Source organism: Mrakia frigida (assembly GCF_051309035.1).
Source record: "Mrakia frigida strain ATCC 22029 unplaced genomic scaffold BDY24scaffold_12, whole genome shotgun sequence".
Classification (NCBI taxonomy): domain Eukaryota; kingdom Fungi; phylum Basidiomycota; class Tremellomycetes; order Cystofilobasidiales; family Mrakiaceae; genus Mrakia; species Mrakia frigida.
In genome coordinates, this window is record NW_027481269.1 from 66,329 (window position 1) to 86,911 (window position 20,583).

The window sequence follows — 20,583 nt, forward strand, 5'->3', positions numbered from 1 at the left end:
AAATTCGGTATAGGGCAAGGGAAGATGACATCTTTGTGGATTCCACGATATTGATGGTTGGAGGAGAACCTGTCTTAAATTGAAACCAAACCGAGTCGACCGCTCCGTTCGCTTTCGTTTCCCTCTTTGCCTTCCTCCCAACGCTCACTCACCCCCACCGCTGCAAGGATGGCTGTCGACACCACCGCCACGTCTACCTCCCTCGACCCTCTTCCCGCTTCTGCTTCTATCCCTACCCTTCGTCCTTCTCGTTCAAAGTCGCCGTTGGTCGAACTCTCGAGCTCAATCTCTGAGCTCCGAGGTTCCTTGGTAAAGAGCTTCAAGGCTCAGAAGATCCCACAGGTTATAGAGATAAAGTGAGTACACCGTTCAATAGAAAGCAGGAACCGCTGTATGCTGACTTGTATTTGGTTTGCAGATTTGCTCCTTTGAAAGGTGAGGGAGGGAGAAGAAGGAAGGGAAGGGAGGGAGGGGAGGTGATGAGCTCTCCAAGCTGACGGTTCCCTTCGTTCCACTTCTCGCTCTCATAGTGCCTAGAAATCGTGAGTCTCTCTTACTCTTTTCGTATACGAGCTACATGCTAACCTCGTTCTATGTCTCAAGGTCGTCTCCAAACCGCTTCTGGTGAGTCGGTTCCCTTCTTTTGGAGCGAGCCGAGAACTGTCAACGCGAAGCTCACCCTTCCCCTCGGCCAGTCGCTCTCTGGTCAACTCTTCTGCCGTTCGTAGCTCTCTCTCCATATATACCTCCTTTTCTCGCAGCTAACCGCTCCTCTCCTTCTTGCTCAGGATCTGCGTCTCAACCTTCTTCTTCTGCTGGTTCGCTTTCTTCTTCTCTCCTCTCCTCGCCTTCCCTTCCCCGCACCTTCCTTCTCTTGACCTTCCCTCCTTCTTTTCTCCGAACGCCCCAAACAAAACACACAGCTCCATCCCTCTCCTCTGGCCCATCCTCATCCTCTACCTCATCTGGATCTTCAAGATCGACCGAGCCGCCGAGCACGGAGGGAGACCCAAGAAGTGGTTCAGGAAGCAGGCCATTTGGAGGTGAGCTCGACCCTCCTTCGACCTTCAACCTTCCTTCCCTTCTCCTGAAAGGTTCAGCCCCGAAGATATGAGCTGATGGATGTGTTTACGCGCAGGCATTTCTCGGGGTACTACCCTGTTTCGTGTATTCAGGTGAGCGGTTGGAGAAGGGAGGGGGAAGGACGAGAGACCATGGGCTGATCCACGTTCTTCTTTCTTCGACGTTGGTTCGACAGGAAGCGACGCTGCCTCCGGATCGCCCTTACATCTTTGGATACCATCCTCATGGTGAGAACTTTCTCTTCTGTCGAGCCGTATCAGAGCCTGAGGCTGATCTTCCTACTTCTCCTCCCGTTGCAGGTGTGATTGGGATGGGAGCGTTCTCGAAGTTTGTTCCTCTGCTCACGCCTATCCTTCGACGCTAAGCTGACAGGCTGCATTTTATCCTTTGGTTTGCTTTAGCTTCGCTACTGAAGGTGAGGGTTTGACTGCGATGAGGGAGGAAAGAAGCTCGAACTGACTCTCGACGCGTCGTCCCCCTTTTCTCTCTTCGCAGGGACCGGTTTCTCGAAGAACTTCCCTGGAATCCGACCTCACCTTCTCACTCTGGCTGCTAGTGAGTAGCTCACGTCTTAATCGCATCTATATCTCCTCGACTGACCCTTTTCCTTCTTTCAACAGACTTCCAAATCCCCTGTTCGTTTCGCTCTCGCTCTCTCCTTCTCGTCTCCTCACTTCAACTCATCGCCCTCTCTCGTTTTTGCCCCTCGCGGTTGTCAACAGTCTACCGAGACATCATCCTCCTCCTCGGCATGTCCTCCGTTTCCAAACGCTCTTGCTCCAACATCCTTCGAAAAGGTCCAGGAGAAGCCATCGTGATCGTCATCGGAGGAGCGACCGAGAGTCTGAGAGCTCATCCTGGAACGGCAGATCTGACGTTGAAGAGGAGGTTGGGGTTCATCAAGATTGCGATCAGGGAAGGGTGAGTCCACGACGAAAGGATCGGACGGAAAGAAGAGGAGGAGAAGCCAACGAGCTGACTTCTGCTTTCGATGGGTTGGTGTTGACGCAGAGCCGATCTCGTACCGGTGTTCAGTTTTGGGGAGAACGATATCTACGATCAGCTGTGAGTCGGCTTCGCTCCTGGCTTGGAACGAGAGAGAGAGACGCGTCGAGCGAGGCTGACTTTTGTCGTTTCGGATTTGCAGAGCGAACGAACGAGGAACGACGATCTACAAGGTTCAGAAGGTCTTCCAGAGCATTTTCGGATTCACACTTCCTATGTTCCATGGTCGAGGGTGAGTTTGGATCTGAATAGGACGAGAGAGCGGGGGAAGCGAAGGTCGAAACTGACGCGTCTCTTTGTTGCTTTGTTCTGGCCTTGCAGGTTGTTCAACTGTTCGTCTCTCTTCTTTTTGCTCTGCCTGGCGTATATCTGGCTGACGCTTCCGACTTGGTTTCTACAGACAACCTCGGTCTGATGCCCTACCGACATCCCATCGTTAGCGTCGGTGCGTCTCGTCTCGTCTCCTTCCCTTCGCTTCCCTTTTACCTTCCGTCTCTTGAAACTGATCACTCCTTCTGCTCCATCCTCTTTCACAGTCGGTCGTCCCATCTCCGTTACTCAAGCGGACAGCCCTTCCCCGGAACAGATGCTCGAAGTTCAGAAGGCCTACATCGAGGAACTGCTCAGGATTTGGGAGACTTACAAGGTAAAAAAGTTACCTCCCTGTCGTCTTCTTTTTCACGAAAGTCTCATCTGACTTCCGTTCCCTTCCCTTCGGTTCCCAGGACGTCTATGCGAGGAACAGGACGAGAGAGCTCACGATCGTCGAGTGATTGGAGCTGGTCTCTCTTTCTTTTCGCTTTGCCGCTGCTGCTTTATTTCGCTTCTTCTTTGGGATATATACTTCTTGCTCCTCTTCTTCTCACAAACTACTGTCGAGCATATCTTAGAAAGTCGAACCCTACGTCACCACTCTTCCTTCCCATCCATCTCCTCGAGCTCTTCTTCGTCCTTCCCCCTCCAACTCTCACTCTCTCCCGTCGACATGCCTCCTTCCTCCCCCCTCCCTCTGAGGTATATCACCTCCCTCGTTGCTCAACAAATCGACGACATCCTCATGTCCCCTTTCCGAGGCGGCTTCACTCTCGATCAGCTCGTTGAACTCGCAGGGCAAGCGTGCGCTCAAGCGCTCGCTCGGACGTTTCCTCTTTCTCGCGGAAAGGAAGACGGAGGGAAGACGTTCAGGAAGGTGCTGGTTGCCGCAGGACCTGGGAATCAAGGGCTGGATGGGTTGGTAGCTGCTAGGCATCTTGGTCAGTCGATGGAGGGCGAGGAAGAGAGGAGAAGGAGGGAGGAGATGTCGTGAGCTCGAGCTCATCCTCCTTCCTTCTTCTGTCTTTGTGCGTTGGCTTGAAGCTCATTTCGGATACCAGACGGTCGTGTATTTACCCAAGGTGATTCCCTACTTCACTCTTTTTTTAGAAGAGACCAAGCTGAAGATTTTCTCCCTTCTCCAGCCCGGATCGAAACCACTCTCCGCCGCTCTCTTGAAGCAGGTCCAGAACCTCGATCTCCCCGTCGTGAGCTCGTTGGAGGACTTTGAGAAGGAACTGGAGAGGGCGGATTGCGTCCTGGATGCTCTGTTTGGTGAGTTCGACGCTGTTGAAGAGCAGGGAGCAAGAAGAAGAAAAGGACGAAACTGATGCGAGCTCCTTCCTTTCTTTCGCAGGCTTCAACTTCCGTCCACCTCTTCGAGAACCCTTCACGGCCGTTCTTCCTTTGCTCTCGAGAACGAAGGTTCCTATCCTATCGGTTGATATCCCATCGGTGAATATGTCTCTGTTTTCGAGTTGGTTTCTCGAACTGACCATCTCATCTCCTTCGTTCGACAGGGATGGGACGTCTCCCTCGGTCCTCTTCCCTCCTCCGTCACTTCCTTCCCAGCTCTCAGACCTTACGCTCTCATCTCTCTTACGGCTCCGAAGGAAGGTGCCAGGTTCTTTGGCGGTGGGAAGCACTGGTTGGGCGGGAGGTTCATTCCGCCGTGAGTGACGAGCGTTCCGTCGATGGGAGTCGAGGAGGTCAGAAGCTGAACCGTTTGGGGTATGTTCGGCAGTGCGATGGACACGCAGTTCGAGCTCAACCTACCGGCCTACCCAGCGATCGACGGGATCGTGGAGATCGAGGCTTTGGGAGAGAAGCAGCCGAAAGAGGACTTAATTTGAACGACGCGTCCGAGTTTGGATTCTTCTTCACGACCATTTGATGACCCTTTCTTGCCCTACTTTCCCGCTCAGACAACGTCTGAGAGGCCTCATCGACACTTGAAGATCGTTAGACCAATCTCTTAGGTCGTTACGGCAAAAGGAAACTCCTCTCACTGAAAGCGACGGCCGCGTCCTTTCTCCAAACCACCCCTCCCCTCCTCTCCCCTCAACAGCAACGATCTCCCCTCTTCCCATCTTGCCCCTCCCAACAGTCATCGCTCCTCCTCGTTCCTTCCCACCAAAAACTCAACCCACTAGCCCTCACTCCGCTCCATTTTTCCAACCCTCCGCCCTTGCAAAACGCTTCTCTTCACACCCACTCTCACGGCGGAAGCTTCGAGCTGAAGAGGGAGCGTTCGGATGGGTCGAGGAGAAGGAGAAGACGAGTGCGGTGCGGAGGAGGGAAGGGACATCGTTCCATTCGTTAAGCCGTTTCGTTCGTGGTAGTGGAAGAGAGAAGGAGGTGGAAGTGGAAGAGAAAGGGAGGCGGGAACAAGGGAGGCTGGTCGATTTCGGTTTGAACGACGCGCCCGTCGTGACGCCAACCACGACGGAGTTTGAAAGTGATCTGGATGACGAGGCTGGAACTCCTACGAGCTACATCAACCCGTCTGGGCATGTGAGCTGTTCATACGTCGCGTCTCGTTCAAGCTCCGTTGCTGATCGATCCTCTCCTGTTCGTCGAGGCCGTGAGCTACGAGGAATCGAGAAAATGCATGTGAACGTAGGACTAGAGCCTGCCTGATCGATTGAGGCCCAACGAGAGAAAAAGAAGAGAAGAAAAAGCAAGCGAAGCAAACGAGACGTGGGCTGGGTTGGGAGTCGGGACGACGGGGAAGAAAGCAAAGAAAGAGCGAGCGAGGCGAGGCCAAGTTGGTAAAAGCAAAGAGTGAAGCAAGAGGGACGATGAAGAAAAGGCGATAGGATCCATTTGAGGAGCTGAGTCTAAGCAGGTCCTTGCCAGAGACCGTACTGAGACGAACGGAAGGAAGGATGAGAGAAAATCAGATCGAGACGTTGGATGTGGACGAGAAGGAAGGGAAAGAAGAGACTCACGGATTCTCCAGGGTGAGTTTGCCAGAGTCGGATCTGATGGGATCGAGGGATGAGAGGGGAAAGAAAGGATTCAGCGACGCGTCGAGGGAGGAGGGAGAGGGAGGAGGCGAAAGAAAAGACATACGGTTCCATCCTCGCTTCCGGAAGCGTACATCTCTCCGTCGGGACTGTAGGAGACCGAGTGGACGGGTCCGTGGTGGCCTGATCGGAGACGAACAAAGAAGAAGGTGAGACCAGAAGGCTCGAGTGCTCGACGCAGCTTCGAAGTCGTTGGAAAGAGGAAAGAACGAACCCTTGTAGCACTCCCTCTCTGTTGCGGTATCCAAATCGTAGACTCGGACCCAGGGATCGTTCGTCGAACCAGCGATGAACCTGTCCCTCAAGAACGGGTGAAGCGAGACGGACGTGGGAGGGTGAGGAAGAGCGACCGAGAGAGGAGGGTCGTGTCTGTTCGAACGCGAGGTATATATCTTGTCAGCAAACGCTTTTCAATGTCTTGCCCTAAAGAGTGAAGAGAGGGAGGAAGGAAAGAGGAAGGAGACGGCAACGAACCTGGCGATGTCGAGGAAGACGACTGATTTACCGCTGGTGACGCCGAGCGTTCCACCTCCGTGAGCGAGTTCCATCGAGGAGACAGGATCGGGAAGTTTGAGTTCGGCGGTTTGAGTGAGAGTTCGAAGATCCCACCATCTGAGGAGCAAAGGAAGGCGAGAAGGAGAAGTCAGCTCGAGCTCAACATCGGTCGCTTCCCACCTGCTTCCCTCGTTCTCAGCCAACGTAACCCAACCCCTTCAACTCAAGAAGAGACGGTAACTCACCTAACAACACCCTCCTCTCCAGCACTAACAGCAACGTTCCCATCCTGCGTATCCCAGACGACGCTCCTGACCGTCCCGTCGTGAGCCTTGCCCTTCTCTCCCTCGGGATCTCCCTTTCCAACGAGGTAGAGAGGGTCCGACTCAGGTCTTGCGAGATCAAAGATTCGGAGCTTCTTCTCCTGACCACCGGTAAGGAGGTAGGCTCCCGAGGAGGAGGAGGAAGAGGTGGTGGGTGAGAGAGCGACGGTTCGGACGATGTGGTTGTGAGCGAAAGTGTGGAGAGGAGCTCCAGTGAAGGTGTCCCAGATTTTGCTGTGGAAACGGAGATGTAAAGAAGAGTAGGTTAGGGACGTGAAGGAAGGAAGGTGAAGTCGAGTGGCTCGAGGGAGAGGAGGAGGCAAGAAGGGAGGGAAGGGAAGGGAAACCAGGAACGAGCTCGAGCTCGAGCTCAAAACTCACGCTGAGAAGTCAGCGCTTCCAGTAGCAGCTCTTGAGGTATCGGCACTGAGTTTACTCTGCCAGACGGCTCCCTTGTGACCTGAAAATGCCCCGAGTCCAAGGAAAAGAGCGCATGTACAAGGTCAGCAATTGGATCTTCGTCTGGTTGCTCTTCGGAGAGAGAAGGGAAGGCGAACGACTTACCCAAGAAGGTTCCTACCCAATCTCCCGTCCAGTCTCTGAGCATGGGTTGACCGTCCTTGCAACTCGAGATGAGCATGTAGGTTTCATCGGACTGGAGGAGGGGAGAGAACTGCGAGGAGAGGGAAGGGAAGGGCAGAGAGGGGTCAGCTTCCCTTCGTTTCCTCTTTCGCCACCTCTCCTCGATAGAGTATACTCACGTGAAGATGAACGACAGGTCTCTGATGACCCGAGCAAACGAGAGGAACTGAGCGAGGTTGGTTGGGGTTCATCGTAGAGTAGACTTTGAGCTTTGGCGTTGTTCGACCTGGGCTGAGCTGCGTTTGCAGAGGTGCGAGGGTATAGAGGCGGTGTTTGTAGTCGTGGGCGTGAAGGAGGTCGTTAAAGGGTGGTCGTTCAAAGGAAGAAAGAGAAGGGGAAAGAGAAGAGGGACGGGGGAAGGGAAGCAGGGACTCGAGGGAGTTGGGTGCTGAACGATCAACTGGAGGAGGAGGAGTCGGAAGGGAAAGCTTGTTTTTCTTTTTATTCCTCGGTCGCGTCCTCGCTTTCATTTCTTTCTCTCTCGAGATCGGACGATGAGAAGAGCCATAGTGGATACAGTGTAAGTAAAAAAGCGAAATAGAAACAAAATCACTTCGACTTTGCAGCAGCAGCGATCCTCTCCCTCTTCGCGACCAGCTTCTCAACCTTCGCAGCGTACTCGTCCACCCCTCCTTCCATCAACCGAACCTTCCCTCCTCCAACACGATACACGGTCCCCTTCTTCCTCGATCCACCCGAAGCCTCCTCCTCGGAATCAGAACCCGAGTCGGGATCGTCGTCGTTGTCCGAGTCGGTTGTTGAGCGAAGGGGAGCGAGTTCGACGACGGTCTGTAACGGTCGATAAGAGGGAGTGGAGGGGAAGAGGGATGATTGTTCAGTCAACCAACGCTCGTTTGGAAGAAGATGGAAGAGATCGACGGGGGAAAACTCACTCGACAAAACCATCGGTCGTGCGAGATCAAGATGATCGCGCCTTCGTAGGCACGAAGAGCAACGGCTAGAGCTCGAATGGTTGAGAGGTCGAGATGGGTCGTAGGCTCGTCGAGGATGCTGAAGTAGGGAACAAAGAGGGGGAGAGAGAGGTGGGAGTAAAGCCAACGACGCGTCAGTCTCGTGTCTCTCTCGAGAACGGTGCCGACTGAAAGATCCCGAGTCCACTGACAGGAGTGGTGGCGGACGAAAAATCACCAAAGAGAATGCCAGTCGAACCTGAAGGAAGAAAAGGTTCCAAGTAAGTCGCGTCTTCTCCCTCTGACCCTCCCTCCAACGAATCGACTCCTCACCTTCTGCCCACCCGACAATGCCTCCACCGCCACGCCCGTCGCCAATCTCCCACTCAACCCCAACCCACCCAAACAAGCTCTCGCTTCTCCTTCTTCCGTTCCAGGGAACTGCTTCAAGAAGTACTCGAGAGGAGTGATCTTCGTTCCTGCGACGGACGACGAAAGGAGTTCGACGGAGTGCTGAGAGAAGTGACCGATTCTGAGAAGGGGATGGAGAGTGATGGTTCCGGAAGTGGGTGTCAGAGAGGAAGTTATGAGGTTTGCGAGAGTGGATTTTCCTTGACCGTTCTGAAAGAGGGGGAAGGAGCGTGAGCGAGGGAGGTGAGGACGCGACGGGAGAGGAGAGCGATAACGAGAGTGAGACTCACAGCGCCAACGAATGCGCACCTCCCTCCCTGATCAACTCCCAAAGTAACTGCTTCAAAGATCGGCTTCTTGGTTTTCGGATAGCGGAAGGAAACGTTCTCGAGCGTAACCAGGTTCCCGGTCGTTCGAAGTTTGGCGGGTTGGCCTGACGAGAGGTAGATCCGAACGGGAGGTTCAACATCTTCGGTTCCTAGTTCAGCTCGGTTCGCACTGTGGGAAGGAAGCAAAATAAGGGGGAGATCAGGTCCAGCCGACAAGAGAAGGGGGATGGATGAGACGCGTACTTGTGGAAGCCCATCAGATCCCTGTTCAGCTTGAAGCGACCTCCTTTAGCAGACTGTTCGATTCCCCAACGCTCGTCGAGCTTCTTCTGTCGACTGGCGACCATTCGAAGTCTGCAAGGACAGCGAGTCAGCCGTTGAGCGAAGAGAACTTGGCTGCAAGCAGGACGCGTCGGGACGAACCTGTTCTCGTCCCCCGTTTTCTTCCCAGTCTTCTTCCCTTCACGAATCGAGTTTTCAATCTGCCAGACTCAAACTCGGGGTCAGCATTGTTGGAAGGAAAGGGAAAGCAAGAAACAAGAAAGGAAACTCACATGCGCCTTCTTCTTGTCCATCGCTCCCATGGCCTTCTCGTTCTTCCTCTTCTCCTTCCTCTCGTGAATCTCAAGCTGCCGAGGAGTTCCTTCGAAGTACCGAAGAGTCTTGCCCCGGATGTACACGGTCTCGTCGACGACGTTGTCGAGGAAATCTTGATCGTGAGAGGTGATGACGACGGTACGGTCGCCTTCCGACGAGACGAGGTACTGTTCTAGCCAGATGGTCGCTTCGAGGTCCTGTAAGTACGAATAGAGGCGTTCAGAGATGAGCTGATCTGAAGGGGGAGGGAACGGCGAAGAGACGACGCGTCGAGGTCAAGACGGAAACTCACGAGGAAGTTGTTGGGTTCTGGAAAGACGCAAAGAAGAACGAGCGTCAGTACTATCTTTCCTCGAAGCTAGATTGATATTCAGACTCACCATCGAGGAGGAGCAGTTCGCTTCCGACAAGAAGACCTCCAGCGAGAGCGCACCGGCTCCTCCAACCTCCGGACAGCTTCGTATACTTTCCTTCAATCATATCCTGAGTGAACCCAAGACCAGACAGGATGACGGAAGCGCGGGCGACGGTCGTCTTGTAGTCAAGCTGGTGAAGAGGAACAGAGAAGAGATCAGCCTGAGGGTCGAGTGTGGGAAGAGCAAAGAGAGAACGAACGAGATCTAGAGTCGTTTGAAGATCGGCGAGCATTGAAACGGCATCAGCGAGATGATCCGAGTCGAGGTGAGACGAAGGTTCCGAGACAGATAGGGCAGCGAGTCTGCAGAATCGACAAGGAGAAGTTAGTTGGGCTCGAACGAGAAGAGAAACGGGAGGGGGACTCACTTCGATTCAGCCTCAGCCATCTTTGCTTCAGCCTTGAGCTCTTCCTTCCTAGCCTCATTTCCTCTGCAGCATACCACCGGAATCAAGATCAGCTCGGACTCTCGAACGTGTAGACGAAGAGGAGTGAAGCTCACCTGGTCCCAGACCTCCTCATTGCAATCCTCTTCTTGTCCTCCATCTCGTCCCTGATCTTGTCCCTCTCGATCTCAGCGACGACTCGACTGATCTGATCCACATCGCTCGACTCAACAGCATGCGTCAGAGCTAAACATCAGGACCGTCGAGATGTCGAGGCAAGGCAAGAGAGAGGTCAGCTTTCTCGAGCTCAGAGAGGAGGGAAGGGCGGAGAGGTCGAGCTCACCATCAAACTCCCTCACAGCTCTCACTCTCTTCCTATCTGTCGCGATGACCTTCTCCAGTACCGTTCCACCACCCCCATCCTTCAGGTCGGGAGATGAGTCCTCCTCGGTTTGGGAGACGAGAAGCACTCGGACGGAAGGAGGGAAACCAGGGATCAGGGAATCTCTGAGGGCGAGGAGAAGCGTGGATTTGCCGGAGCCGTTCCTGCAGGATCACGATACGGGGATCAAGGCATATCAGCAGGTGTTGAGCAGCTTCGAGGAAACCCCGTTCGCGGACTGAGGAGCACAGAGAGGCAGAAGAGAGAGGAGGAAAGGAAGAAGTCGTCGAGCTCACCGTCCGAGGAAGCCGTATCGGACTCCGCTCTTGAACCTGAGATGACAGTCCGATAAGACCTCGAGCTTAGTTCCTACGGTGACAGTGACTCCTTTGAGATCGACCTCAGTAGAAGCTGTGTCGAGGGTTTCGGCGTGAAACCTAGAGAAGGAAGGAAGGAAGGGGGAAGAGAGGTGAGCGGTCTTCGTTCCTCTTGACTCTCGCTCGTCATCTTGCGATGGGAAGGACGGGAGAAAAGCTGACCTTGATTGTTGTGAGACGCAAGTGATGTTGTAGACCATAGCTACGAGTATGATATGGTAAGGTTGGGGTGTGGGTGATTGATCAGGGAAGGGAGAGGTAAGGGACGAAAATTGAAGGCAAGGACGGAGTCATGGTTCGCGGGCAAGAGGGAGACGGATCCGAGTGGTGATTCGACGATAGCGCTGCGATCTCTGAGAGAGATGCTCCTTTCGTCGTGCGAAGGAAGAGGTCATGAATCCGCAAGCAGTTTCCCGCTTCTACTAATTAATTCCAGAGCGTCCAGCGCCCTAACTGCGATCTCGAGGTCGAAGAGGTAATCGTCTTTCGTTTCCGGGTCAAGCTCTCGAACCGCGATAGCGAGGTTGTAGAGATAGTCCTGTAGTGAGTCAAGAACCCAGTCAGTTTGATTCCGCTACAAGGCAGTAGAAAAGCTCACCTTGTTGAGACCCGATGGACCAATACAAGAGTGAATGCGAGCAGAGAGAGTGGGGATAGGTTCAGCTCCGACTGAGCAACCAAATCGACGAGTTAGCAAGATTTCTGAGTACAACGAGGTGAAGTAGACTCACTGAATGCCTCGTTAGTCTTCTCTCCGACGTAGATGGTAGCCTGATGAGGAAGACAGAAGGGATGTGAGCTGGTCGCCGGATCGACGAGACGCGTCTTTGGAGCTCACCTGATGTACTACGATCGTTTCGACCCCGTCAACGACGTTGTAGATATCTACGGACTGCACCGAGTAGCCGTTCTGCGAAGAAGAGAAGGAAGAAAGAGGGAGTCGAGTCAGAGTCGACCTCTCGACGGGGAAGCGTTCAAGCTCATCAATTCTCCCTACGAACCTTTTCTCGGTAATCTGAAGGACGAAAACATAGCCGGGTAGGAATCAGCTTGCGCTCGTATCATCCTGAGCTCAGACGGCAAACAGATCGCGACGAACCTAGGTCAGCCCTCACACTTTCCTCCTTCTCAGGGTCGATCGTCCAGCCAACTCCCCAGACCTTCTCCTCTTGTCCATTAGTAGGTTCCGAAGTCATGGAAGTCCAGTCCTCTGCTCTAACGAGAGTGACTACTCGACCTGTCCGTTCGGGAGTTCCTCGATGATCGTTTGATGACTGAGTGAGCAGAAAGAAAGATGGAGGCGAAGGGAGGAAGAGGGTGAGCTTGAGCTCAAAACATCTTGCTCTCGAAGGGAAGGGAGGACGGACTTGAGCGAAGCGTCTAACGAAGCCCTTTACGTAGCCCGTAGCTGAGAGTCGAAGGAATAAGCGACGAAGGAGTCAGTATCGATGGAAGAAGGAGGCTGACAGCGAAAGAGAAGGAAAGAAGGGATGGCGAGCTCACTCTTCGAGACGGTGTGAGGAGGAGGTCTGCCGGCGTCCAGCAAGAAGAAAATCAGCGATGAGCGGCAACGAGATAGTAGCTGAGACTCACTTCCATACGAGCGATCCATATCCGAACACGATGAAGGTCATTACGGGTTGAGAAAGAAGGAGATGTAATTAGGACGAGTCGTGGAACGTGGGAGGGAGATTCAAAGTCGTCGCGCTTTCGAAGCGACCGAAGTTTCGCTATAATTTTCCTTATTTTCGGACTTCCTGCTGTGTAGAAGGTGCCTTGAGGTCTTATCGAGGAGAAAATATTCAGAAGGGTCCCTGCGTCGGGGACTGGTCGATCCTACGTCTTGGCCCTCGTTCCTCCTGCTGGTTTTCGACCTTCTTCGATTCGTTCCCTAACCATCTCCATCTCTTCTTCCGAACGAGCACGTTCTCTCGCCCTCTTTTGGATGGATACCCGACGACCTCTCAAGGTCGCCATCATCGGCACTGGACTCGCTGGCCTGACTGCTGGTCATCTTCTGGAGAGGGAAGCGAGTCGGAGAGGAGTTGAGCTTGAAGTCCACCTTTTTGAGAAGGTGAGCTCTTTCCTCCTTCCTCCTTTGCCCTGGCCATGATGCTGCAGCCTAGGGTGGACGTCAGCATCTGATCGACGTTATGACTCGAACCTTTTCCTCCCAGTCCTCCTCGCTAGGTTTTCATTCTAGCTCCATCACCATCCCTCCTTCCTCCTCTCCCTCCTCCGACTCGCTATCGTACGATGACGATGGCATCCTCGCAAAGAAGGCAAGCAAGCCATGGATCGTCGACGTCCCTATGAGGTCTTTTCAAGGAGGTCAGTGCTCTCGCTCAGTTTTCTTCTTGTTCTCGAGAGAGCTGGGAGAGGAAAGGGCAGCTGCATGAAACGAACGAGCTCACCGTTGCCTTCCTTCATCTCTTTCCTCCTCCTCCAGGCTACTATCCTCACCTCCTCGCTCTCTACAAATCTCTGTTCATCCCCATCAAGCGAATGGCCTTCGACTACTCCTTCTCGCATCTGGATTCTACCTCTCCTCCGACCATGAGCACGCACTTCCTGTACGAAGGGTCGAACGGCCTTGCTCTCCCCTCACTACCAGCCTCCTCGTCGCGCTTCACCTCGCTAGGTCGGCTCCTCACCTACGCTCTCAGCTATCTCTACCTCCTCCTGCTCTCCTTCAGCTTCTGGCTGTTCCGTTGGCCTGGAGGGACCGTCGAGGAATGGACGCGGAAGGTTGGGAGAGGGATTTGGGGAGGGTGGGTTGGGAGCCAGTGGGAAAAGTTCGTCGAGGAGATTTTGGGAGCATTGTTTGGAGCTGTGGGGACATGTAGAGACCAAGATGTTGGCGGATTAGAGGTGGGGCTGCTCCTGGGTGAGTGCCTTCAGTTTCACCGGTCGAGGCGAGGCGAGTCGAACAAGAGCTGATCTGATCGCATCTCTCTTCTCACCATTCTTTTCTCAGAATACATCTACCTCACCCTCTTTACCGACCATTACACCGCTCCTACCTCCTCCTCCTCGATCTCTCGAGCTCTCACTGGCTCGATCACGCCTTCAAACATCCATCTTTCCACTTCCATCACCTCCCTTCGACGCGACGTCGCTTCCTCAACCACCTCCATCTCCTTCACCACCTCTTCCTCCGGCGAGACCATCACCATGGAAGGATTTGACGAAATCATCATTGGAACTCAAGCCAATCAAGCCAAGCGACTGCTCGACAGTCTGCTCGAGACGCTGGAAGGAAGCGACGCGTCGGAAGTCGGAGAAGTCGCAACCTCGCTGGGTTCCTTCCGCTACGTCAAAACCATCGTCGTCAACCATACCTCTCCCACCGTCCTCCCAACACCCTCTTCCGACATTCGAGACATCAACCTCCTTCGATGCCCTTCCCCACCTCCTCTGCTACCCACGTCCGACGGACTTTCGCCTCCAAAACGACTCGACTACTTCCCTCCCTCTCCTCAAAACACCTATACCCAATCCACCCACATCCTCTACCCTCCTCCTACCCACTCGGAGACCCACGGTTCCGTCTATCAGACGACAAACCCAATCATGCGAATTCCTGAGGAGTCGATTCTTTCCATCGCGCATCTAGAAAGGTGCGTTCCTTTCCTGCTTCTCGTTCCCTTTCCCCTGCCGATCGACTCACTCAACTGACGCTTCCTCGTTTTGCCTCTCGCCCTCTTCCACCCGCAGAGCTCTCCCGACCGCCCTCTCCACCTCCCTCCTCCCTCGTCTCCTCCCGTCTCACCCTCAAACTCTTCAGGGAAAGGCTGGGGTTTGGTTCGTCGGGGCGTACGCCTGGAAGGGTATTCCGCTGCTGGAGGGATGCGTGAGAAGCTCGGAGGAGGTAGTGATGGGGAAGGGTGGGATTCTGGAGAAGAGGAATGGCGAGAGGGAGAGGGAGAGAGAGGGGAGGAAAGATCGGTGAAGATGGAGCTTGGTTCGTTAGATTCTTCGTGGTTTCGTTGGGTTTAGTTTTATATACTGGGACTCGTTTCAGTAGTTAGCACACTTACGACCTTTCTTGCTACGCCGAGGGATTCTCGTGTCTACGCAAAGGAACAGACGAGGACGCGTCGAACGAAAACCCGTCTTCCCATCCTCGGGGCTTTCTCGTTTGCTTGCGCTTGAGAGAGCTCGATTTCGATAGAACGAAGTTCGAGTCAAGAGAAGGTCATGTTCGTTAGGATCGTAGGTAGAGAAACATAGCTAGTACTATTACAAAAGAGTTGCTGCGAGCGAAAGAAGAGGCAAAGTCACGACCTCCTCGTCCGATCCATCCTCTCTCCGAGACGCTCAAGCCGACTTTCTGGTCGATGCACCTCTCTCCCAGTCGTCAAGAAGATCGTAGGCTGTTGAACCGACACATACAGGTCAGTCTCCTTCCGAGAAACGAGTTCAAGTTTGGATGAAGAATGGGAAAACGGAGACTCACCTCGGATGTGACTCGCCTTCGCCGGGTTCGATTTCCTGAGAAGAAGTGGGTGAGCAGGGTCAATCAACGGTCTAGGAAAGGAGGGAAAAAGAGAGACGAAGCTCCGCTCACCTGATAATCTTCGCCTGCTTGAAAATCTCCTTCTCAGCATCGGTCTCCCCAAGAGGCGCATCTCCCTCATGAAAGTACGTCGCTCCTGATCGAATAAAGGACAACGAAGGGTCAGATCAAGATCAGAAGCTGCCGGAAAAGCACTTGGGGGACCCACCAGCCTCAGCGAAGATCTCGAGAATCTCTGGATGGGGAAGTCGTCCTTCGGAAGGGTTGTCGAGTCCGTCGAAGGAGTCGAGCATAGCCTCGATGTCGTCCTCCATGAGTCGCCTGTCCCCCTGAAGATTCGACGAAGAGGAAGAGTGGTCAGGTTTTGTTTTTCGAAAAAGACGTGAAGGGAGAGACAGAAGAAGAGGACGAACGACGACAGCTCGAGCTTCACCGTCCTCTTCGTCCTTCGACTCGGAACGACACTTGAGTTCGGCTTGGAAGACTCTGTCGTTGAGATCGGCCGTAGCGAGCCCATCCTCTCTCTGAGAAAAGAGCTGGAGTGAGATGTGGGGGGGGGGAGGTAAGAGCTCGTCAATGAACGAAGGATGGGCTCGACGTGACTTCGAGGCGAAGGACTTACGTTCTTGAGTCCAAATAACTCTCCTCTCCTCTCGGGATCGTCCATAACTCCAGTGAAGTTCCTTCGTTCGAGAGAAGCCGTGTATCCGACGTTCGCCATCGCTCGCTTGTAGAGTTGTCTGAGGAAACGTAAGCACGAAAAGTCAAAGAGGAGTGTCGAAGCCAAAAAGGAGAAGAGACGAACCTCTCGTGAATGATCTCCTCGATAGATCCTCCGAGGATCAACCTGTAGACCTCAACGTCACGTTTTTGACCGATTCGAAAGGCTCGATCCATCGCCTGAAGATCGTTGGCAGGATTCCACGAAGGGTCGAAGATGACAACCTTGTTGGCAGCCGTGAGGTTCAAACCGCTGGTGTTCCGACGAAGACCAAGAGATAGAAGGTTGATGAGCAGATGAATCGGGTGAAAGAAAGATTCGGTAGACTCACACTCCACCCGCCAAAGTCGAGACGACTGAGTGAAGCAGGAGGGAAACAAGGGAACGAGTCAGCACGAGAGGACGAGTTGTGCGAGAAGAGCGGAGCTGCTCACGAAGGATGAAGCAAGCAGGATCGGTTTGGAACTTGTCGATGATCCCCATTCGGCTACCCATTGAGTCTGCTCCGGTGAGAGACTGCCAGAGGAAGAAACAACGCGTCGAGTCAGCTTCGAGAGGAGGAGGGACGCGGTCGAGAGTCGTACCTGGAAGTTGATGGCTTCATGTTCGAGGAAGACCTGGGTGAACGGAACAGAAGGGAGTGAGCAACACGATAAGAATCGCTTGGAAAGAAGGGGCTCGACCTTGATGAGTTTGAGAAGCTGCGTCGACATCGAGAAGATAAGGATTTTGTGGTTCTCGTCCTCCATTCGCCTGTACACGCCGAGAAGTAAAGCAAGGTCAGCGCATCAATACATCAACGTTCTGATATTGTACGTACCATTTGTCGACGAGCATTTTCTGAATGGAAGCAGAAGGAGGGGACGTCGATCAGCGAGGAGAAGAGAAGGAAGAAGAGACGCGTCGGCACTCACGAGCATCGTCCACTTCCCACAGAGTTCAGGCGCAGAATCGAGGACAGCTACGGATAGCTTGAGATGTTGAGGATTCCACGTCGGGAAGCAGGCAGCGGCCATGGTTTTAGCGAGAGCTCGCTGAGAAAAGGAGGGAGAGACGATTCCGACGGAAGGTCAGCGAAAAGGCCTTCTCTTCGGCGGCAAAACGACTGAAAATACTTGTTCGGGGGCATCTTCATCAGAAGGCAGAAGAAGAGCGAGATGGTTGGCGACTTTCCTGAAGATCGTGCAGCTTCCAAAAAAAAGGAAATGAAGGAGTCAGCGCGTCGAGGTCCCTCGTACTCGAACGACCGACCAGTGCGAGTTACGTACTACTTCAGGATCAGATTTCTCCAACTCACTCCGTCCTCGTTACAGATGTAGCAGCAGTATCCTCTTCCATAAGGACCTCCACAATCACAAGGATCGTCCTTCTTGATGAGGAGTTGGACGTTCTCGGTCGAACGAAGCATGTTGATGACTCGGGTTTGCTGATGATCAAAAGCGTCGAGGTAGGAGAGCGATGAGCGGTGATTCCTACTTTGAAAGAGAAGATGTGGTGCTTACCTCGGCGGTCTGCGAAAAAGCAGAGAGAGTCGTGATGAGCTGCGAATTTCGAAAGACGACGAGAAGAAGGAGGAGGGAGACGAGACTCGCCTGAGGGCAGATGACGACGAAATCGGTCTTCTTGGGTAGCTGGAAACGAGAGAAGGTCGTTCCAAGTCAGACAAATCGAGGACTAGGGGTCATTTCGGAATCGAACGCACCTGGTGAGCGATGAGTTGCTTGGTACTGTTCGACGAAAGAGTCGATAGCTTTCAGCTGGAGCCGATCTTTGAACGAGGAGTCCAAGAGGAGTCCAAGAGGAACAGCTCACCGTCTAAGGAAGAAGCGTGGCAGAATGAACTTGACGAGCTGCTTCGCTCGAATTCGTCCTTCAAAGACCTCGGCCGGCGACGCGTCGTGAGATTGAGCCTGAAGTTGAGAACGAGTTGCGGTTAGCATCAGATCCTCAGGAAGGGACGGTAAGGAGGACACATACCCGTCTGAGAGGTTTCGTGATGTAGTCCGACCACTCGAGAAGGTTTCCCAGCGCATCGGGGCAGCACCCTGAAAAAAACAACGAAGTGTCAGCTCGAGACTCGAAAAGAGATCTAGACGGGGCGACTCACAGTCGAGGATACACCAAAACTCGTCATCTCGGTTCTGAATCGCCGTTCCAGTCAACCCGAGGCGAACCTTACAGTCTGTGAGAAAGGTTCGAAAACGCGGTGAGGCCGACGGGTCCTCGAAACAGGCGCAACAGACCATGAGCTTCGAGAGAAAGCCTTACCGAACTGTCGAATGGCTCGAGATATGAGAGCGGACTGCAAAGGAGATAAGTGAGACGTCAGGGTCGTTTTTTGAGAGACGGGGAGGAAGAGGAAGGGAAGAGGGCGACAGCGACGTACAGGATTCTTAGCTCGATGAACCTCATCAGCGATGATGACCGAGAAGTCCAGGTCCCAGAGATCCGAGATTCCGATCCTGCAAGCTTCGTAGCCGACAATCACTGGAAGGGAGGAGGAGAGGAGAAGAGGTGAGTCTCGCCAAAGACGAGAAGAAAGACCGAAAGGATTGCTGCACTCACTGATGTCGAACAGTCCCCTCTTGAACTGATACAAGATCGAAGCCTTGTCCTCGTCCGACGTGTACATTCCGACGCTAGCCCATGTCCAGGTCTCGAGCTCTCGTTTCCAGCTGCGACGCGAGGAAGCGAAGGTCAGAACGGGAAGAGGAAAGAAGTGAAGAAAGGACAGCGACGAACTTGGCACAGACAGAAGCGGGAGCAATGATGAGACAGGTAGGCTGAAAAAAAAGAAACGACAAAGAGATCAGGACGGCGCGTCTCGTTCGGACACGAGAGAAGAGAAAGAAGGAGAAGACTCACCCACTTCTCCGAAGGCTTCGCATTGTTCCTCCCAAGTCCCTCCTCCATTCGCCCTTCGTCTCTCATCCTGTCCGACCATCTCGATCGTCGATCTTTGTCTCGTTTGGTTCCATCGAGCTTCATGATGGCAGTGAGGAAGCCTATCGCTTGAATCGTCTTTCCGAGTCTACGAAAACGAGAGCTCGATGTCAGCTCCTTCTCCGCCTCGAGCAGGTCCCGAAGGAAAATGGAGGGCAAAGACGTACCCCATGTCATCACCCAGAATCCCACCTCTTCCTTGTTTCCACTTGTCGAAGAGGAAGCTGACTCCATCGCGTTGGTAGTCTCGAAGGTGAACGTTGATCGACTGAGGAACGACGATTCCTGGATCCCCGATCTTGACTCCGTGTTCGAGGACGAAGGGAGGAGTACCATCTTGTTCGGTGGTGGTAGCGAAGTTGGGTCGGACCTTGAGGTTTGGGAGAGCGGTGATTGGAAGAGGAGGAGGAGCTGAAGGTCGAGGACGAGGTTGAGATTGAGGTGGTCTCTGAAGAGGAGATGGAGATGCTTGGACCATGGTACTTGATGCGACGGGAGAAGTTTCGAAGATCTGCTGAAGATGGGACGAAGGAAAGGTCAGCCGAGGATGGCTCCTAATCGAAGGGAGAGGAGGGAAGGAAGACGCGCCGGCTTCGACCCGACAAGAGCCTTCTCCTTCCCCTGCTCCTGCTCGTACGGATCGATCGACAAATCTTCGTCCTCGGAATCGACCATGTTCATAGCCGCTAAGCTCCCGACGGGATCGCAGTAGGTATCCTTCTCGAGATCGAAGTCCTCGCTGTCTTCCTCCTCCGTCGTGTCCCCTGAGGAAGCCGAGGGAACTACAAAACAAGAGGAGGTCAGCAAACAATGGTCTACTCGAAAGGAACGAGTACGCGAAGAGAATATATAACCGTACCAGCAGCTTTCGAGGGCTGCGAAGGGAGGAGAGGATCGACCTCCATCTTCAGTTGGCCCTGATCTTCGACGTCGACGTCGCTGTCCGAGAGATCTCGAGTCATGATTCGGAGAGGGCTGATTCGAGTTTCCTTCCTTCCCGCAGGTCGTTTCCCTGAGGAGAAGCAACGTAACATAGAAGAAGGTCAGAGCAAGGTCGACTCCAACCGACTTCTGCTCGAGGCTCCGACTCACTCTTCTTTCCTCCCTCCTCACCTCCCACCCCCTCCTCCTCATCCAAGATATCACCATCCTCGTAATCTCCGTACTCGTCGTAACCGTGATTCGGGCTCTTGGACTTGGACTTCTTCTTGACAGGTCGAGGAGAGGAGGATGAGCCGTCCTTCCTCCCTCGAGTTGCCTTCTTGATTCTCTTCTTCTCTGATGCGTTTCGAGCGTATCCAGCTGGTTTTCGAGGGCCAAAACCGTCGTCGGAGTTGGAATCGGAGGAGGAGGGGTTGGAAGGGTGGCAGTTGGAGTTAAATCGAGCTGTGGAGGAAGAAAGAAGGCGGGGGAGGAGAGGGAAGGGAGGAAGGTGGTGAGCTCGACGTAACGGCTCCTTCTTCCTCTACGCCTGTTCGGACAAGAGAGGAATACGAACCTTTAGCTGAAGCTTCACTGGATCCTCCAGGTTGACGAGGAGACATTGCTACCAATCTTGATAAAAAATTCTCAGAGGGGAGTGGCGGTTTGGGGGAGACTGGAAAGTTGAAGCCCGCTCCTCCTCCTCCTCTTCCCTCCCTTCCTTTCTCTCCTCAACCATGACCGGCCTTCAATCATGAAACCCTCGAAAGCATACTCGTCTC

At 53.7% G+C, this 20,583-nt stretch overlaps 7 protein-coding genes across 7 annotated transcripts; 3 read left to right on the top strand and 4 right to left on the bottom strand.

The window, feature by feature from the left end:
• Positions 1-136: 136 nt before the first annotated feature.
• Positions 137-2,926, top strand: DGA1 (diacylglycerol O-acyltransferase). Its single transcript, XM_076640056.1, has 20 exons — positions 137-356; positions 419-435; positions 531-542; positions 604-624; positions 696-720; positions 789-818; positions 924-1,043; positions 1,139-1,175; positions 1,259-1,310; positions 1,383-1,410; positions 1,485-1,498; positions 1,579-1,638; positions 1,704-1,718; positions 1,806-2,004; positions 2,095-2,148; positions 2,231-2,320; positions 2,410-2,420; positions 2,489-2,533; positions 2,625-2,734; positions 2,814-2,926. The coding sequence occupies exons 1-20, from the start codon at positions 169-171 to the stop codon at positions 2,859-2,861; spliced, it is 1,176 nt and encodes a 391-aa protein (XP_076497343.1). The 5' UTR covers positions 137-168; the 3' UTR covers positions 2,862-2,926.
• Positions 2,927-2,973: 47 nt separating this feature from the next.
• NNR1 (NADHX epimerase) lies at positions 2,974-4,312 on the top strand. Its single transcript, XM_076640057.1, has 6 exons — positions 2,974-3,341; positions 3,445-3,482; positions 3,546-3,675; positions 3,758-3,855; positions 3,921-4,072; positions 4,145-4,312. Exons 1-6 carry the CDS (start codon positions 3,074-3,076, stop codon positions 4,251-4,253), a joined length of 795 nt encoding a protein of 264 aa, XP_076497344.1. The 5' UTR covers positions 2,974-3,073; the 3' UTR covers positions 4,254-4,312.
• Positions 4,313-4,999: 687 nt separating this feature from the next.
• Positions 5,000-7,278, bottom strand: BDY24DRAFT_386103 (WD40 repeat domain-containing protein). The gene is made up of 9 exons (XM_076640058.1): positions 7,009-7,278; positions 6,812-6,920; positions 6,629-6,707; positions 6,170-6,481; positions 5,904-6,041; positions 5,644-5,798; positions 5,476-5,552; positions 5,352-5,384; positions 5,000-5,267 (listed from the first exon to the last, which is right to left on the bottom strand). Exons 1-9 carry the CDS (start codon positions 7,078-7,080, stop codon positions 5,241-5,243), a joined length of 1,002 nt encoding a protein of 333 aa, XP_076497345.1. The 5' UTR covers positions 7,081-7,278; the 3' UTR covers positions 5,000-5,240.
• Positions 7,279-7,381: 103 nt separating this feature from the next.
• BDY24DRAFT_386105 (ABC-F family ATP-binding cassette domain-containing protein) lies at positions 7,382-11,071 on the bottom strand. Its single transcript, XM_076640059.1, has 16 exons — positions 10,860-11,071; positions 10,617-10,757; positions 10,282-10,484; positions 10,055-10,184; positions 9,921-9,983; positions 9,753-9,855; positions 9,518-9,683; positions 9,430-9,446; positions 9,095-9,334; positions 8,964-9,022; positions 8,784-8,894; positions 8,502-8,709; positions 8,134-8,421; positions 8,013-8,059; positions 7,783-7,900; positions 7,382-7,678 (listed from the first exon to the last, which is right to left on the bottom strand). The coding sequence occupies exons 1-16, from the start codon at positions 10,895-10,897 to the stop codon at positions 7,439-7,441; spliced, it is 2,172 nt and encodes a 723-aa protein (XP_076497346.1). The 5' UTR covers positions 10,898-11,071; the 3' UTR covers positions 7,382-7,438.
• A 3-nt stretch (positions 11,072-11,074) lies between these two features.
• GCG1 (gamma-glutamylcyclotransferase) lies at positions 11,075-12,547 on the bottom strand. Its single transcript, XM_076640060.1, has 9 exons — positions 12,291-12,547; positions 12,201-12,226; positions 12,065-12,105; positions 11,797-11,971; positions 11,699-11,712; positions 11,536-11,607; positions 11,429-11,468; positions 11,296-11,366; positions 11,075-11,235 (listed from the first exon to the last, which is right to left on the bottom strand). Exons 1-9 carry the CDS (start codon positions 12,329-12,331, stop codon positions 11,089-11,091), a joined length of 627 nt encoding a protein of 208 aa, XP_076497347.1. The 5' UTR covers positions 12,332-12,547; the 3' UTR covers positions 11,075-11,088.
• A 95-nt stretch (positions 12,548-12,642) lies between these two features.
• BDY24DRAFT_414404 (uncharacterized protein) lies at positions 12,643-14,649 on the top strand (the record flags this gene model as incomplete). The annotated part of the gene is made up of 5 exons (XM_076643306.1): positions 12,643-12,771; positions 12,875-13,028; positions 13,147-13,584; positions 13,675-14,317; positions 14,415-14,649. 5 exons carry the CDS (start codon positions 12,643-12,645, stop codon positions 14,647-14,649), a joined length of 1,599 nt encoding a protein of 532 aa, XP_076497348.1.
• Positions 14,650-14,832: 183 nt separating this feature from the next.
• BDY24DRAFT_386115 (DEAD/DEAH box helicase) lies at positions 14,833-20,463 on the bottom strand. The gene is made up of 31 exons (XM_076640061.1): positions 20,379-20,463; positions 19,973-20,266; positions 19,740-19,892; positions 19,469-19,662; positions 19,048-19,391; positions 18,803-18,968; positions 18,680-18,720; positions 18,503-18,612; positions 18,324-18,424; positions 18,206-18,239; positions 18,045-18,119; positions 17,915-17,982; positions 17,750-17,847; positions 17,640-17,664; positions 17,530-17,568; positions 17,440-17,448; positions 17,206-17,363; positions 17,053-17,125; positions 16,852-16,971; positions 16,758-16,777; positions 16,621-16,690; positions 16,522-16,554; positions 16,372-16,453; positions 16,269-16,293; positions 16,022-16,189; positions 15,839-15,956; positions 15,630-15,752; positions 15,425-15,545; positions 15,268-15,352; positions 15,157-15,191; positions 14,833-15,073 (listed from the first exon to the last, which is right to left on the bottom strand). The coding sequence occupies exons 1-31, from the start codon at positions 20,422-20,424 to the stop codon at positions 15,018-15,020; spliced, it is 3,084 nt and encodes a 1,027-aa protein (XP_076497349.1). The 5' UTR covers positions 20,425-20,463; the 3' UTR covers positions 14,833-15,017.
• Positions 20,464-20,583: the final 120 nt, after the last annotated feature.

What these genes read in the sequence shown, in the direction of transcription:
- DGA1 (XM_076640056.1), top strand. Translation starts at nt 169, where the DNA reads ATGGCTGTCGACACCACCGCCACGTCTACCTCCCTCGACCCTCTTCCC. An exon ending in AGGAAGCAGGCCATTTGGAG is followed by an intron (nt 1,044 to 1,138) that starts GTGAGCTCGACC and finishes GTTTACGCGCAG; the next exon opens with GCATTTCTCGGGGTACTACC. An exon ending in CTTTGGATACCATCCTCATG is followed by an intron (nt 1,311 to 1,382) that starts GTGAGAACTTTC and finishes CTCCCGTTGCAG; the next exon opens with GTGTGATTGGGATGGGAGCG.
- NNR1 (XM_076640057.1), top strand. Translation starts at nt 3,074, where the DNA reads ATGCCTCCTTCCTCCCCCCTCCCTCTGAGGTATATCACCTCCCTCGTT. An exon ending in CGGTCGTGTATTTACCCAAG is followed by an intron (nt 3,483 to 3,545) that starts GTGATTCCCTAC and finishes TCCCTTCTCCAG; the next exon opens with CCCGGATCGAAACCACTCTC. An exon ending in GGCGGGAGGTTCATTCCGCC is followed by an intron (nt 4,073 to 4,144) that starts GTGAGTGACGAG and finishes TATGTTCGGCAG; the next exon opens with TGCGATGGACACGCAGTTCG.
- BDY24DRAFT_386103 (XM_076640058.1), bottom strand. Translation starts at nt 7,080, where the DNA reads ATGAACCCCAACCAACCTCGCTCAGTTCCTCTCGTTTGCTCGGGTCAT. An exon ending in TTGGGTAGGAACCTTCTTGG is followed by an intron (nt 6,708 to 6,811) that starts GTAAGTCGTTCG and finishes GGGCATTTTCAG; the next exon opens with GTCACAAGGGAGCCGTCTGG. An exon ending in AGAGAGGGAGTGCTACAAGG is followed by an intron (nt 5,553 to 5,643) that starts GTTCGTTCTTTC and finishes GTCTCCGATCAG; the next exon opens with GCCACCACGGACCCGTCCAC.
- BDY24DRAFT_386105 (XM_076640059.1), bottom strand. Translation starts at nt 10,897, where the DNA reads ATGGTCTACAACATCACTTGCGTCTCACAACAATCAAG. An exon ending in TTCAAACGACTCTAGATCTC is followed by an intron (nt 9,684 to 9,752) that starts GTTCGTTCTCTC and finishes CCTCTTCACCAG; the next exon opens with CTTGACTACAAGACGACCGT. An exon ending in AAAACGGGGGACGAGAACAG is followed by an intron (nt 8,895 to 8,963) that starts GTTCGTCCCGAC and finishes CTGTCCTTGCAG; the next exon opens with ACTTCGAATGGTCGCCAGTC.
- GCG1 (XM_076640060.1), bottom strand. Translation starts at nt 12,331, where the DNA reads ATGACCTTCATCGTGTTCGGATATGGATCGCTCGTATGGAA. An exon ending in TCCTCACACCGTCTCGAAGA is followed by an intron (nt 12,106 to 12,200) that starts GTGAGCTCGCCA and finishes TTCGACTCTCAG; the next exon opens with CTACGGGCTACGTAAAGGGC. An exon ending in GTCCATCGGGTCTCAACAAG is followed by an intron (nt 11,236 to 11,295) that starts GTGAGCTTTTCT and finishes GACTCACTACAG; the next exon opens with GACTATCTCTACAACCTCGC.
- BDY24DRAFT_386115 (XM_076640061.1), bottom strand. Translation starts at nt 20,424, where the DNA reads ATGTCTCCTCGTCAACCTGGAGGATCCAGTGAAGCTTCAGCTAAAG. An exon ending in ATTCTGGGTGATGACATGGG is followed by an intron (nt 18,969 to 19,047) that starts GTACGTCTTTGC and finishes TCGTTTTCGTAG; the next exon opens with ACTCGGAAAGACGATTCAAG. An exon ending in TCCTGCTTGCTTCATCCTTC is followed by an intron (nt 16,294 to 16,371) that starts GTGAGCAGCTCC and finishes TGCTTCACTCAG; the next exon opens with TCGTCTCGACTTTGGCGGGT.